The 16,066-nt window shown below is 35.1% G+C and overlaps 1 protein-coding gene across 1 annotated transcript in view; it reads right to left on the bottom strand.

The window, feature by feature from the left end:
* Window positions 1–4,398: 4,398 nt before the first annotated feature.
* SCN1A (sodium channel, voltage-gated, type I, alpha subunit) overlaps window positions 4,399–16,066 on the bottom strand; it is a 127,024-nt gene continuing 115,356 nt past the window's right edge. The window contains exons 23-27 of the mRNA XM_008585445.1: window positions 14,447–14,500; window positions 12,754–12,891; window positions 11,020–11,124; window positions 9,063–9,333; window positions 4,399–7,667 (exon numbers count right to left, since the gene is read on the bottom strand). Coding sequence (XP_008583667.1) covers window positions 6,490–7,667; window positions 9,063–9,333; window positions 11,020–11,124; window positions 12,754–12,891; window positions 14,447–14,500 — 1,746 coding nt within the window. The 3' untranslated portion in view covers window positions 4,399–6,489. The remainder of the gene's footprint in view (window positions 7,668–9,062; window positions 9,334–11,019; window positions 11,125–12,753; window positions 12,892–14,446; window positions 14,501–16,066) is intronic.

Raw genomic sequence — 16,066 nt, forward strand, 5'->3', positions numbered from 1 at the left:
AAACACTGGATACAGTGTAATTCATGATAACCAGAAACAAAGTATGCCCAGCCTTGCTCCGGATGGGTAACATTCTTTGCTCCTATGTTCACCTTTTTTTTTTATATGCCAGCCCTTTCCTCATAATGTTATTGGGAAGAATAATAGCTAGCATAGCATTATGAAAACTCAAAATGCTTGTATTAACAAAATTATTCACCGCCAAATTTTCTCATTAATCTTACTGGGAGCTGCACTTCTTTTAACTTTAACCAAGAGTGGAGGTCATGAGTACAGAGCTCTGGTTTTAGAAGGTAATCCTTAAAATAATGAGATAATGGGACAGTGGATAAAGATGCACCAGGGCTGAGCAAAGTTATTTCTCAAAATTAAAAAAAAATGATTTTGAAAGTGCAAAGCAGACAAGAAGGATCAGTCAAGAGGGAGAGAATGAAAATACAAGAGAAGAGGAATGACTCATGGGGCAAGGTATCGGAGAATGCAGAAATGAATGCTGAAAACTGATACCTGAAAAGATGGAAGGAAGGAAGAGAGGAAGGAAGGAAGAGAGGAGGAAAGAGGGAGGGAGGCAGAGAGGGAAGGACAGAGGAAGGGAAGAAAGGACAGAACAACTGAAGGTGGGAGAAAGGGAAAGAAAGGACGGGAGGGAAAGGAAAGAAAGCAAAGGAAAAAAAAGAAAGAATGGAAGGAAAGAAAGGAAGGAAAAAAAACAGAAAGGGAAGGGAAGGAAAGAGATGAGAAGGGAGGGGAAAGAAGACTAGATATTTCTCACTGGATAGGAAAGTTGAGGAAGTTTATGATGACATCCTCACTTCTTGGTGAAGTAAGAGGCAGAGTTATCTGCAAATATGAGGGAAGTTCTGAGGGAATGATAAGGAACTTGAGCAATATTGAATGATCAGTTGACATTGTACATTATCTACTTGTGATTTTAAGAATTTCTTGGTGATGCAACTTTTCCAGCTATATTTGATTTCCTGGAGTGCCCGTGCTGATGCACTGATTGAATCAATGCTAATCAACAACCTCCATGGAATACTCCCCTGTGCCAGGAAGAACAGTACCATCAGCTGTACCTTACTGAAGCAATAATATTTTTTATTATGAACATTTTACTACATTTATAGTGACTCAGAAACACATTTATTTTCTTACATAATAATACAAAATTCTAGTGCACACATAATATACAATTACAGGACATATTTGTTGCCTTTAATATAAAAAAGTTTATGTAATTCTAATGTCTAAGCTTTGTGGTACATACTCATATATACAAACATACAAACTTATGTGGTCGAGTTGTCTATCTCAACAAGTTCTAGGCTTTCGGATTTCATGCAAAAGTCTAGGACCAGTAAAATACAAATGAGAGGACCAAAATAGGATTACCAATTTTTCACTTGGACAAATAGAATATTGAAACAAGTAACCCATATCATTTATAAACAATATCATTTCTAAAGAATATTTTAACATTAAATGATATTAGTCTTTAGAGTAAGAGACACAATTTTAGAATGAAGGTTTTTAAATTGAATATGTTCAGAATTATAATATTTATAACATTATTCTTAATTTCCTGGGTTAACTGCAGGCATATGAAGACCATGCCATGGGGTGCTGCTCTGTGGAACTGTATTTGGAGTTATTAATCCACACACACAATGTCTGGGCCCTAGCTTAACCAGCCAAGAAGTCACCTCCTATTACCATATGGACAGAAGCACCAGAGTGTAGATCACAAAAATCCAAATTAAATCAGTTCAGCTTCAAATACTGGGGTCTTAACTTATCTGCTAAAATATTCTTATTTTTAGCAAATAGGGATAATCATGAAAAGCAAGGAATATAATCATTTAAGTGACTCTTCAGAAAGATAACTTTCAGGAAACAAAATAGCAATTAACTTTGAAGTAATTAGAGATAATAGATCTAATTTTGAGGGTAGAAATCACAAAGTCCAGGACAAAAGAAATAGATGATAGCTTGAACACACATACATAGACACTTCAACAACACAACAGCAACAAAAAAATCCTCCCTTCCCCAAAGACGCACACATACCTATCTATGTCTGTATGTCTATATCTATCTACATGCATACGTATATATGTGTAATTCATTTTTCTTTGAACCCATTTGAGAATGAGGGGCAGACATCATTGCTTTCACCCCTAAATACTTTAGCAAGCATTTTCTGAGAACAAGGACATTTTCTATTTTTATGTAATAGCCACACTAGCATTAAGAATTAGGAAAATTAACACCATTATATTCTAATAACTAATCAACAATCCACATTCAGATTTACTCAGCTTACAATAATATTCTTTATCACTAATTTTTTCCCAGTCCTGTACCCAATCCAGAGTCATAGGTTGTGTTTAGTTGTCACAGATCTTCAACTTCATGCAGTTCCTTAGCCTTTCTGTGTTTTTCATGACATTGACATTTTTTAAGAGTTCAGTCATTTTATAGAATGGCCTCAATTTAGTTTTCCTATGGTTAGATTCCGGTTATGAAATTTTGACTGTATACCGAGAGGTGATATGGCTTTTTTAGTATATCTTATTAGGAGGTACATTGTATCAGTTGGTTCTATAACTGATATCTCTGAAGGTAGTGTCTGCTATATTTCACACCTGTAAATTTTCTTTTTATATTTTAATTAACAGAAAAGAGATACTTTGAGACAATGCAAATTTCCTATTCCTTATTAAACTTTCACCCATAAGTCTTAATGTTCAGTGATGATTCTTGCTTGAATCAATGGTCATTATTGTTTGCCACATGGTGATTTTCTAACTCTATTATTTCTTCTACATTGTTATAAGTGGGTTATAATCTATTATTATTATTTATTTGGATGCTCAAGTTGCCCCATATTTGGTGTGGGAAGCCTCTTCTAGTTGGTTCCTGTGTCCTATTGCTGTGACTTCATTGTTCCTTAAGGATTAATTACTTGTTGGCAGAACAAATATTACGCAAAATGATACCACAATGAATATAGAGATTTGTATGATTATATTTCTCCAGTTCTTTTTGTATTTGGAAAGATATTGGTGAGTACTGGTATGGATGTGCAGTATAACAAATCTGTGGAATTAACCCTATAATTATTATTTACTTTGGTTAGCAATGGGAAATTCTTTCAGCCACTAATAAATCAGAATTCATTGTTGTGTTGTTTTAGGGTGATGTTATGAAAAGATGAGGTCAGTAAGTTGTAGAAGGATGGGAAAAGCACTGCCATTACTGTTCCTTTCTGGTGAAGGCCGTGCCCTCCTTCTGGCTTCACGACTCAGATGGTGCAACTCTGATGATAAGTGAAGACTTCTCTTTCCTCAGAAATTTAGATAAATTTGTTTAGACTGTTAATTGTACTATCTGGACCACTCTAGTAACCTTCCCATGATCTCTGTGAGTTCTGTGCTTGACTTCTTTGTGATTCCCCCAGTTTCTGTTTCTCTATCTGCCAAAGCCAGTTAGATTAAGCCTCTAACCTGAAGTAAGACACATTTTTGCCTCTTGCCAACTCTTAGAAGCTGCTTTATCACTTTGCATCAGCCAGGCGGGAGACAGATGGCATGTGGGAAACAAGGCATAGAGAATGCTTTCACGAAGGAGCCATTTACAAAGGTGTCAGCAAGGTTAAGGGAAAGCTACAAGAATAGGACCACACACCCAGTCTAGCAACCTGGCTAAAAGAGCAAGGGAGTGATTAGGCAACCCCTGAGGAAGTAGCTCTAGTTGTAGGAGGGGCATTATGACTGGAAGTATGACTTTCAGGGTAGGAATGTAGCCACTGACAGCCCAGGAAACCCAGAAAACAAAAACAAAAACAAAATCCCTGCAAAATAAATATTTTTATTTCACTCTTCTCCCACTGGAGCTTTGCTTTCCTGCTGGTGCTTCCCACTGGCCAAACCAATTGGGAGCTAAGGGTAAGGGAGCCCATTTCAATGCATAAAAGTCACCCTCCTGGTAAGGACAGAAGGATGGAGAAGCATGGAGGGTTATTCTGGAGGAGCAAACAAAGTATCCCACTCACACATGGAAACTTTGAATTGTTTAATGAAGATTTAAGGGCTTCTTTTTGTAGCTCAAGTGTCTGTCCACCATCACTCTGGTTCCTGTACTTCTTTTCCTCTTAGAGGTACCAGCTTATGCTCTGGCACCAGTTCTTTTTTCTAACGGAGATCACACCTGCTGCTGGTAGCCCCTGGGTCTACATTCCCCCTAATCCCATTTCTACCCTAGCTTTTCTTGTTAGCCCGGGTAGGTCCGTGTGTGTGTGTGTGTGTGTTTTAGCTCCCCTTCTCCTCCAATTTTTAGAATAAAAATATCTTTGTCTTACTATAAAATGCTGTTAACAAAAAGTAACTGGGCAAACAATAAAATAAAAAATGTAATCTTTATTAGTTTTGCACATTTTTAATGTTGGCTAGCATCATTTAGGGTAATAATAGCATTTTCCAGCATGCAGTTCACGAATACAGTTTATCTAAGTAGTTTTAAGAAAAAAAGGAGTCTATGGTTTGCTTCTGTAAGAAACACAAACTGTCCTAATGTAATTGACTTTATAAGTTCACTACTCTCTGTTTTTGTGGGGAAAAAAAAGTGAAACCCACATTATATTTGGAACAATCTAGAATAGCATTACTCCAAGGAAATGAAAACATAAACAGAAGTTAGAAAAAAAGGAACAAAAAAGAAAAATAAGCACTATCTTCAATCAGTTAATGTAGGCACTACCAGAAATGTAAATAAAATTTTATACCCTTCTCCAACTGCAAAGCATAATTTGGATGTGAGTCATGAACCTATTTTGCCCTTTAAAATTATGAAATAATCTAAAATTAGCAAATGTAATTTAAAAAAGCAGAAATCTACAATTACCCAGTCTGGTTTTCATTTCTTATTTAACAAATTTCTTCCATGAAAAAGGGCTATGGACAGAAAGTAAGAAAAGTGATTGTGATATCAACCTGAAGATAATTTCCTCTGCATATTTATGTACATAATGCTGAAAAATAAAATGAAATGACTTTTTACAGTATTTATATTTGCTTATAAAATTCTAAACACATTTTTAATAGGTTAAGCAGTGTTTTTTTAAAACATGTCTGTACAGTCTGGCTATACACCATATGTTAACCACTTAAAAATTAAAAATAACCAAAAAGCTGTTAAAGTGCTGCAAACTATTGCTTAATGACTTAAAGAAATGAGATCTTTTAAACAATTTCCTTGACTTTAGCAGTGACATATGGTTTCTCATAAATGAGATTCTGAGCACTGGAAGAAACCAGATACAGCAGCATGGTAATATAAACATGCATTGATAGCATCCAAACTATCTATAATGATACAGAATACATTATATTATCTGTATAAAGCTTGCACTCTACATTTCTTGTGGTACATATTTGATGCAATAAATACTGTGCTTAGGTCATTATTTGTTTGCTCAAACGTGCACCACAGAGTAAAATGACTATTTACATAATAAATAGCATTTCATTAACATATACAGTGTCAACCTTGCTGAGAACTGAAGATGGCTAAACAAAGTGCAGGATTAGGCAGAAATTTATAAAGGGTTCTTTTGGTCAATTCAGTGTTCTGGGGGTGGAGGGTGGAGGCCAATATTCATTATTCAGGTTTTTTAAAATACAATAAGCAGAAACAGAACATTTATGACTCCAGACATTTGAATGATGTTTGCACCTGCTAAGATATAATGGCCTACCCCCAAATGATCTACCTGGTCTAGGGGCTAGATTTAACAAAACAAGATCAGCAAAGCACCTCCAACTGTCACCAAATTACCCCTCCCAGAAACATGGATAAAATTTTAGAACTCATTGTTTTCCTTGTGACTTTTTCTCATGCATGATCTCTAAGTGCAGCATGCCCTCATGCAAAACACACCTTTGTGCAGATAGGAGGGTCATGTGGTTGCTGTAACCCCCAGATGGCATACCTGTTAAAGAGGTCCTTTAGTCTATTCTCAACAGAGACCCAGTTTACAAAAATAGTCACGTATAATAAACAACATATGAATTAAAAAAAAGATGAATCCACTAACAGATTTTGTAAAAATGTGACAAATGTGGCAGTTGAAATGCAAACAGTGGATACAATTACTACACTAAAGTGTTTCATGTTAAACATCCCCCAAATTATAGGTTTACACCCCTTTAAACTGGTCCCTACAGTCTGAGTAGCCATTTTGTCTCTTGTCTTCAGCAGTGTCAGCTGGTAGTGAGAACAGTAACCTCCTGTCAAGGTCATTTCCCATTCACTCACAGTCACCGTTTGCCAACAAGGGGTCACTGTCTTATTGTAGGCACTGACCTTAAGTAGATTTGTGAAAAAACAGTCAGTTTGGCATTGACCTCCTAAAGGAGTCCTGTTGACAAAAATACATCACCTTTACAGGCTGTAAACAATTTGTCACCCAATTATTTTTATTTGTTTTTATTATTTCCCTTTGGCTTTTTCATCTTTGCCTTCTTGCTCATGTTTTTCCACAATTGGCTTTGTCACCCGATCATAGGAAGGTGGACAAACTGCAGTGGACATGGTCAGATCAGTTTTTTCTGTAATAGAGTTTTCATTTATTCTGTCAATTATCATGTCTTCTTTTACAAGAAGATTAGCCCCACACTTGATTTTGTTTTTATTATATGTAAATGAAGCTTGTTTTATAGTTCGCTTTAAAAGGTGGCGCCTGTAAGCACGCTGAATAATAACAGCAGAAACTTCCTCTTGTTTTCGTTTTAAAGTAGTAGTGATTGGCTGATAGGAGACCTTGGAGGGGTTGGAAGCCATGAACCGCTCTTCCATCTGTATTCGAAGCGCATCCATCTCTCCACTCTCTCCTAGAACCCTCTTCGTAAAAGCAAATAAGATGTCAAGACAGTGGATTCGGTCACCACTAACCATGGGCAAATCCATGGCAATGAGCTGGAGTTTGTTTGGTTGTGGCAAATTGAGAGGAGGTTCAAGAGCAGCTGCAAACTGAGATAGTTTTTCAAATTCCATGAACTGGGTTGCATCGGGATCAAATTTCTCCCAAACCTCATAGAACATCTCAAAGTCATCCTCACTCAGGGGCTCTGCACTCTCTTCAGTGGCAACACTGAAGTTCTCCAGGATGACTGCAATGTACATGTTCACCACAACCAGGAAGGATATGATGATGTAACTGACAAAAAAGAAAATCCCAACAGATGGGTTCCCACAGTCTCCCTTAACTGAGCTTCCAGGGTTAACTTTATTAGGGTCACAGTCTGGAGGTCCACTGTTGAGAATAGGTGCTAGCAACCCATCCCAGCCAGCAGAGGTGGTAATTTGGAACAGGCAGATCATGCTGTTGCCAAAGGTCTCAAAGTTGAACATGTCATCAATTCCAGCTTCCTTTTTAACATAGGCAAAGTTGGACATCCCAAAGATGGCGTAGATGAACATGACCAGGAAGAGCAGGAGGCCGATGTTGAACAAGGCGGGGAGGGACATCATCAAAGCAAAGAGCAGCGTGCGGATGCCCTTTGCTCCTTTGATCAGACGGAGGATTCGGCCGATCCTGGCAAGACGGATCACACGGAACAGGGTAGGGGACACAAAATACTTTTCTATCAGCTCAGCGAGAAACATACCTGCGGATAAACAATGAGAATACCAGCCAGTGAAGAAATTATACATTAAAATAATACTTGCATTTCTTTTTTTTTTTTGTCTTTTTCATGACCGGTAAGGGGATCACAACCCTTGGTGTGGTGTCGCCCACACCGCGCTCAGCCAGCGAGCGCACCAGCCATTCCTATATAGGATCCGAACCTGTGGCGGGAGCGTCGTTGCGCTCCCAGCGCCGCACTCACCCGAGTGTGCCACGGGCTCGGCCCATTTCTTTTAAGCCTCTAAGGTAAAATTCAGAGTACTGAAATTCAGTTACATAATCTTAAGTATTATAGACATATTAAATATATATGTAATTCTATGTAATATACATTATAAATAAACCTTAATTTTGACATTTAGAAATAAAATCAACTGTAAGAAATATAGTACTTTTTTCCTTTAATGGATGTTTATAAACCATTTTTAGTTTACATAAAATCCTAAGCCAGAATCTGAAAAAAAAAAAAAAAAAAAGTAAAAAGCACAAGTCTGGCTGAGCAGCAGCGGCCAGAAGTATAAGCACATGTTTATATGAATACAATCACTTTTTCTGAAATTGTCAAATCCTAAATCCTCTTTTCACTGCTTATCCATCTAAAAGTATCTGCAATTTTTTTTTCCTTTATTGTCTTTTTTTTTTTTTACTGACCGGTAACGGGATCGCAACCCTCGGTGTCACACCCGTACCGGGGACCGGCAACGGGATCGCAACCCTCGGTGTTGCACCCACACCTCGCTCAGCCAGTGAGCGGGAACCGGTCTCCACATGGGATCCGAACCCTCCACGGGAGCGCCGCTGCGCTCTCAAGCGGTGCACTCTCCAGTGCGCCACCGGGCCGGCCCCCTTTATTCTCTTTTTACTCTATGCTTTTTGTTATCTTGCAACCAGCTTCCACAACTATCTACATGCTGGTGACTCCGTGTCTATGTCCCTAATGCAATGTCTTTCCTGAGTACCAGATTAAATTTGTAGTCCTCTTCTCAACAGAACCATCTAGATATTGCATAGGCTTTTCAATATCAACATGTCAAAAATATTTTTATCTTAGTCAACAGCACAGTTCTAGTTTAAATAAATGAAGTTTTAGTATATTGACCATGAAGTTTTACTATACTTAGCACCTAAAATGGATAGAATAAGATACAATACCAATATATAGTAGGAGCCTCATCTTGTGAGAAAAACAAACACACCTAAATGAAATGCATCAAAATATTCACAGTGGTTATCTCCAAATGCTGAAATGACTTCTATTTTTTTTTAAAATTTATTTTTCTTAGTGAACTGATGGTATTGTAATGACTTTTAAAGTTGATTGTTCCAACTTTCACTTTTATTGAGCTGAATTTAAGAGAATTTAAATATTTCTTACCTACAATGGAGAGAATGACAACCACAAAATCAAAAATGTTCCAACCAATGGTAAAATAATAATGGCGGAGGGAGATGAGCTTCAGCACACATTCTCCAGTGAACAGCACAATGAAGACCAGATTGATGCGTGACAAAATGCTAGTCACATGTTCACTCTGGTCATCTGTTTCCACCATCATTGTGACCATATTAAGACAGATGAGAATCATGATGCTTATGTCAAAGACTTGTCTGGTCACGAAGTCAAAGACCATTCCTTGAAATTTGTTCTGTAGAGAAACAGAAATGCTTTCAGCAACAGAGGAGTTTTCTTGTGCACATTAGCATCTACGTAAGTACTTTCTGCATTAATTGGCTTCCTAATATTGTGCATAGTAGCCATTGGCCCTGATTTTGGTAAAAGATGTTTTCTAGCACATTAATTTTCACAATTTAGTTATCTACATTGCTATTTACCAAAGTGTATTCCTTAGAATAACAATCCCTTGTCCAAAGGAGACAAGAAACACTTCTGATATATAAGAAACACACTGCTTCTTATATAATTCTCTCAGAGGTACACAATGCATATCAACATTTTAAGATTATGAGAAGTTAAGAAATATGTTTGGTTCTGCTTTACCAGATTGACCATGCAGCTATTTAAAAATATAGTATGTATTAACAATTCATTTGTCTTATTTTCAAATAATTTTTAAAGGTTACTTGAAAATTTCAGGACATACCTATAAGTTTATGCATTTAAATCCCATGTATAACAATATTGTATTCTTCCACCAAACAGCCTTTGCTAACATTGTCAGCCAGAGAATGCTGATGCTTCACAAGGCTTTTACACTATAGGGGTTCTTGAGAAACAGATCTAAAGTAATCCCAGATGCAGCAAAAAGGAAATGTTGGGAAATCCCAGGGTGGGAGAAAGCCCACTGAATGGCCAAGAATCTGAGCAGATGGCTCCAGGAAAAGAAAACTTAAATGGGTAGTAAACAACTAGAAGAATGGCATTCCTTACATTTTGATGTCAAAAAACTGATGCCCCTTGTCCCTTAACTGTTCTTCTCCCTAGTTCTGCCAATGTCAGTCACTGCAGGTCATTGTATGCCTATTTCCCTGGGCTGCTGAAAAATTCTGTGAATATTTCCTATCTTACATGTTTTTCTACACACAGTTGACTCATTTCTACCTTCGGTGCTAAGTCTTAACAGAGGAAACTATACGTTCCTCATCATTCTCAGGAACAACACATTTTGCTAGCACAGTATAAATGTTCGCTAGTATTTTGTTCTTGGATGCACCCCAGGAATTGTTTCAACCTCACAAATCTTCATCATAAAAATCATCATTGTATGAGATAAGGCCTCTCCATTTTCACAGCATTTTATTTGGTTCAACATGGAAACATGAGAATTGTTATTTATCATCATGAATTGTAATTATTGACCCTGAATTCCCTAGACATTAGTAATTTCTGACTTTATAGCCATACATATGAAAAATAGAGACTGGAATTCTTTCCATTCCAAAACACACAGCACCTCTTCTGAAAATGAAAGTAGGGTGTTATTTCACTCAACACTTCATCAACTTCTTAATCTAGTAAAAAATTGCATGTATTTTAGCTCCATCCAAAGGTTTACTCCTTTCCCTTACATTACTTCACAACTACTCTTGAGTCACATGATCAACACATAGGAACATCACATTGCCTGTGTGTCCTTTGGCCATTTAGTTTGGATTCTAGTTGTGTAGTTCTAAATCCCTTGAAGACAAGGGTGCATTTTCTAGTTCTTCTTGTTTTTTATTTTTTCATTTTTACTATTACCATAAAAGATACACATTAATGATGCTTTAAAAGTGGAAGAAGTTTTTGCTGCTGAAAATGTTAGCTGCTTTCTCTTCTGTGAGAATACTTATGAATGTTTTTAATTTTTCCCATATCTTTTGGTATTTCTTACTCCTGGTCGAGGTATAGGCTTTTGTGGCTTTTTTGATCCTAATTTTTTCATTGCATTATAGTATTTCTTCTGTTCTTCTGTCATAAAGATGTCTTGACCTCCAAAGTATAGAAAAGAAAAATCAGAACTGGTTAAAACTATGTTCCTTTACACATAATTTTTCAATGTTAAACATAAGAAAGGGACAGTTAAAAAAGAAAATGCAAAACTCAACCAATTAGTGTAATTATGCCTGGGATTTTAAATTTGAAAAATTAAAAGTACTTTTTGGATACTATAACCTTACTTAATTCCCACATTGTTTAAAATCGACATTATTGTTATTATATTTTATGGAGAAAAAACAGAAATTCTGAGAGGTTAAGTATTTTACCCAATACCATATATTCATTGAGTGGTAAATTGGTTCACCAAGACACTAAATACTTGGTTCGTTACACTACACATACTACCTTTCTGAAGTTAAAGACAATGATTTTCTTATACACATGTAGCAAAGAGTTAAAAAATATGTATATTGCAAGATGGATTGAAGTTATTCCTAGAAAGCCATTTTAACTCTGTAAAGAATTGAAGTAAAGGGATAGAAAGAAAACTGGATGAGTTGGTAGAAGAGTTTGGGGATAAACTAGAAATGATGAGCATGGCAGGTATGGGACAGGCTAATAGGTACAGAGGTTTGGGACACAGGCTAATAAGGGAAATGGAGTAGCCCAGTGAGGGAATTTAAATGGCTATATTACTTCAGGCAAGCAAAATACTTCACTCTGGGAATTCATCCTAAGGAAATAATTAGACTCAATATTTTTTTTTTCGTTTTGGCATAAAGGCTTTTGACAAAGCACTATTTAAATTATCAAAGATTGGAAACAACCTAAATTGTCAACCTATCGGGGAATGGTTAACCAAATTATGGTAAAGTACATATGAAGCCTTTTAACAAAATGGGAAAATGTTTACATTAAGTCAAAAAGAGACTTTAATTTTTCTCTATTAAAAATAATTTTAATAGCAGAATATATGTAAAAACACTTTGAACAGAAAAATGTAAAATATGAACAGTGGTTACTCTCAAGTGATGATATTAGTTTACTTTCCACACTTTCTATAATGTGCATAAATAATTGGGACAATAAAATGGGCTTTACAAATAATAATACAGAAAATAAAGAGTTGTTCAATTCAAGACTGGAAGTGATAGCTTATAATTAAATATCTGGGAGAAAGAAGAGGAGATATATAAAAAACACCAATGAAGGAAAAAAGTGTGAAAAGAAACACTAAAAGATTACATCTGGTGTCTCATTTCTTGCATATTCTAAGCATTTAAGCTGGAAAGCATGTTTTAAGGAAGAGTGGGAAGTTGTAGGTATAAAACATCATGTTGACTTTGGGAAAGGGGTATAATCCTGGGTTCTTTTCTAGTTCTTTTCTAGTTATTCTCTTTCTTCTTCTGTCTTTCTCTTGAAAGACAGAGAATGTGGTTCCTTAATAATAATAAAAAAAGAGAGAAGTGAAGGTTTATGAACCTGTTCACAGGAGTGTAGAACACAGTTATTCTTAGCTTTCTACAGCCTGAGAGAAAAGAGTAGTGGATGGCAGAGGGGGAGAAAGCAAAAATATGTTTTAATATATATTCCATGTGGTTTCTGAACTCAATTTCTCATTTGATGAACAAAACACTTCAAATAACTTTTCTACCTCAATGGGAGAGAAAATATTAGAAACACTTATCTTCTTTTTTTGCTGGTTGAAATTATCTATGATGACACCAATAAACAGGTTCAAGGTGAAGAAGGATCCAAAGATGATGAAAATAACAAAGTAAAGATACATGTACAGACTTTCCTCATACTGAGGCTGGAGTTCCACCTACCGAAGGAGAATATTTTGTAAAATATTATAACATTTTAATGCTGAAAATGGCATTGGTGCTTTTTCATGAGAATAGAAAATAATATTCTTAATAATATTTTAGCAGTTTTTTTTCCCTGAATCAACCTGAAAAAATCTCTGAAATTAGCCATTAAGGGTTGTTTTCATGTGAAAAATATTGTTATTATGATACTCTAGAATCTATTTTTTGTAATTATAAATACAACTAATATTTTGCTATTTGGACAGTAATGTCATAAATTTGACACATACTTAAGGTACTGAATTTTAGTAATTTAAAAATTATTAATAACAACTTTTACTTCTATAAATATATATTGAATGTTTAGAAACAATCATTCATGTATGCATGAATTTATGAAGCAAATAAGAATTGAGTTACTCATTAAGATGTTTGGCATAATACCTTAACATTATAATATTTATTTAGTTTTTCAGATTGAGTAAACATAACTGGAAAGTTCATTTTATGATTTAATAATTTAACCTCTAAATTGTACTTAAAACAAATAGGCACTGAGCTATCACTTATAATTTAGTAAAGGGGTAAAATAATTGCTACAGATAATTCCCTAATAGATTCATGTCCTCCTAAAGATGACAGAGTTAAAACAAACCAAACACACAAAGAAAATAAAAGTAACAAAGTGAAATAACACAACTCCGGAGATTATCAGGAAGGTATGCAACACAAAACTATAGCCATATATGGGAAGTGCACTTCAAGAAAGATAAAACCAAACTCTATCAGGTCAGTTTCAAGATTATACGAATGGAAGTTATTTGTTATGACTGTAGACTAAACAGATGAGACTTCAAGAATGGAAAGATTAAGACTAATAGAAAATACCAAGTTTTACAAAGTTTTGAAGAGCAAAATTGTAATGATCATGTTTTTTAGTTCATGTCTTGAAGCTAGAAAGGGACTGGAAACTAATAAGGTAGGTCTTTACTTTGGTGATACAAACAATGCTGTTGGCTATGGAAGTGAACAGCATTGTTAAAAGCTCCAGTAAATTTATGAACTCTCAAATCATATAAAAGCATTTTTTTGCATGATTTGAAATATTATTTGAAAGAGGCTATTTACAGAAACCTAAAGCTACCAGGACAATATCTATTATTTTTCATTTTGTCTAGTATAGAAGGTAACTATACATTTCAACCACTCATGGCAATCATATATATTTTCACATTTACTCCTGCATATCAAAATTATTGCTGATTATATAATTTGTGGATAAAAAGGAATCAAGATAGAAAAAATTTTAAAAGAAGAATATTTATGATTTCCTAAATATATGAATTTATGTTACTTTTGTTTGACTTTCAAAATAATTCATGTTTTGATTTACCTTAATAAGATCTATTTGATAAACACTGCTATAATTAAATATTAATATGAGTCATATTTTTCCTGAATACTTTTAATCAATGTAGAATTATTTCATTTGTTTGCTCACACTTTGTTGAGTTAATTTAAGTGCCAGATCCATATTATGAAAAGACTTAGGATAGAAGGAATACTTACATTTCTGGAATCAACTGCTGCATACATTATATCCATCCATCCCTTAAATGTGGCCTATTAAAAAGGACATGCATGCTTTACTTTGAAGGAAAAATAATTAAAAATAAATGTTTAATAAATATTCTTACAAACATAATTTTTAAAAGGAGTATTTTTGAAAGATATTTAAAAACAAATTTTGCATGGATTTTGGACCAAGATAATATCTTAGTAAGACCTTTAATTTCTAGAACACATAATAAACAAAATGATCATTTGATATATTGTTCTGCTTGATAGTCAACTCACAAGTACTTCTCAATTCTTTAGAGTTAATAGAATCATGAAATTTAAAGTGTGATTAAAGTTTGGTGGAACGGGCCGGCCCCATGGCGCACTCGGGAGAGTGCAACGCTTGGGTGCGCAACGGCGCTCCCGCTGTGGGTTCAGATCCTATATAGGGATGGCCGGTGCGCTCACTGGCTGAGTGTGGTGCAGGTGACACCAAGCCAAGGGTTGTGATCCCCTTACCGGTCACAAAAAAAAAAAGACAAAAATTTGGTGGAACACTTTTAGAAAGCCTTACGAATGCCAACACTCTTGGCATTACCTGTAGCACCCAAATAATTACAACTTAGACCTGAGGATCATCTGCTAAAATCTATCTGCAAGGTGGTCAAAGTGACTGAAAGTTTAAGATTTCTCTTTATTGTAATAATCTAAGGATCATACAGGTATATATAAGGTCAAAGTTGCAGACATCCTTTTGAGAATTTTGAAGCAAAACATTCAGAAATAATCCTATGTTCTACTTCTCTAGTTCTTGAAGAGAATTAGTTTATATGGGTAAAAAAAAAAAGCGGAAAATAGTACGGTAGACACTTGGCATTGACAGGTTAAAAAAGGATCCCAAGTCTAATAACGTAGTAATTAATGATTTATCCTAGGACATGAATTTTGAGCCCTGTGGGCCTGAGAGGATTATTCGTCAGCTAGGGTGCTTAGCAAAGCTTTCAGTATATGTCACAACATATCTTTGTTTTTATAACACTAACATTTGTGAAGTGGGGGATGTTATGAGAAGAAAGCCAAGTGAGGGTGTGTGTGATGGCAGTGAAAAGAAGTTAACGATTCTTAGGAGAAAATAGAAGTTTTTGCACATAAAAGAGAAATGTTGAGTGTGTCAATGGCTCAAGTCAATGATAGAACAAGTCCATTGCACACTTGGTAAGGACGAAAAAAGTGATTCAAGGAACCATTTCAATGAATTGCTAATCAACAGAGATAATTCTTTATGAAGCCAAATATGAAGCAGTATTTTAGTGGTTTTTTTTTTATTTAGTAGCAGAATTTATTTAATGGCTTTCAATTTATATTTTCAGAATCACTTAGCAATTTTTAAAAATTGCTTAAAATTTTCAATTTTTCTTTCCTCAATTTTATGAGGAAGTGATATGTTTTAGTGATGTTTACAAGTGTGGTTATTAGTTAAGAGTTAGGATAAATGCCCAAGGAAATATGTTTCTACTAACGTATTTAAAGAAATCATATTGACAGATTTTTTAAATTCCTATTTTAGTTACATGAACATTCAGAGTATACTAGTAAATGTCCAGAAGAGAAATAAGAATTTCCAACAAA

The sequence above is a fragment of the Galeopterus variegatus genome, unplaced genomic scaffold (assembly GCF_000696425.1).
Source record: "Galeopterus variegatus unplaced genomic scaffold, G_variegatus-3.0.2 Scaffold9, whole genome shotgun sequence".
NCBI lineage: Eukaryota > Metazoa > Chordata > Mammalia > Dermoptera > Cynocephalidae > Galeopterus > Galeopterus variegatus.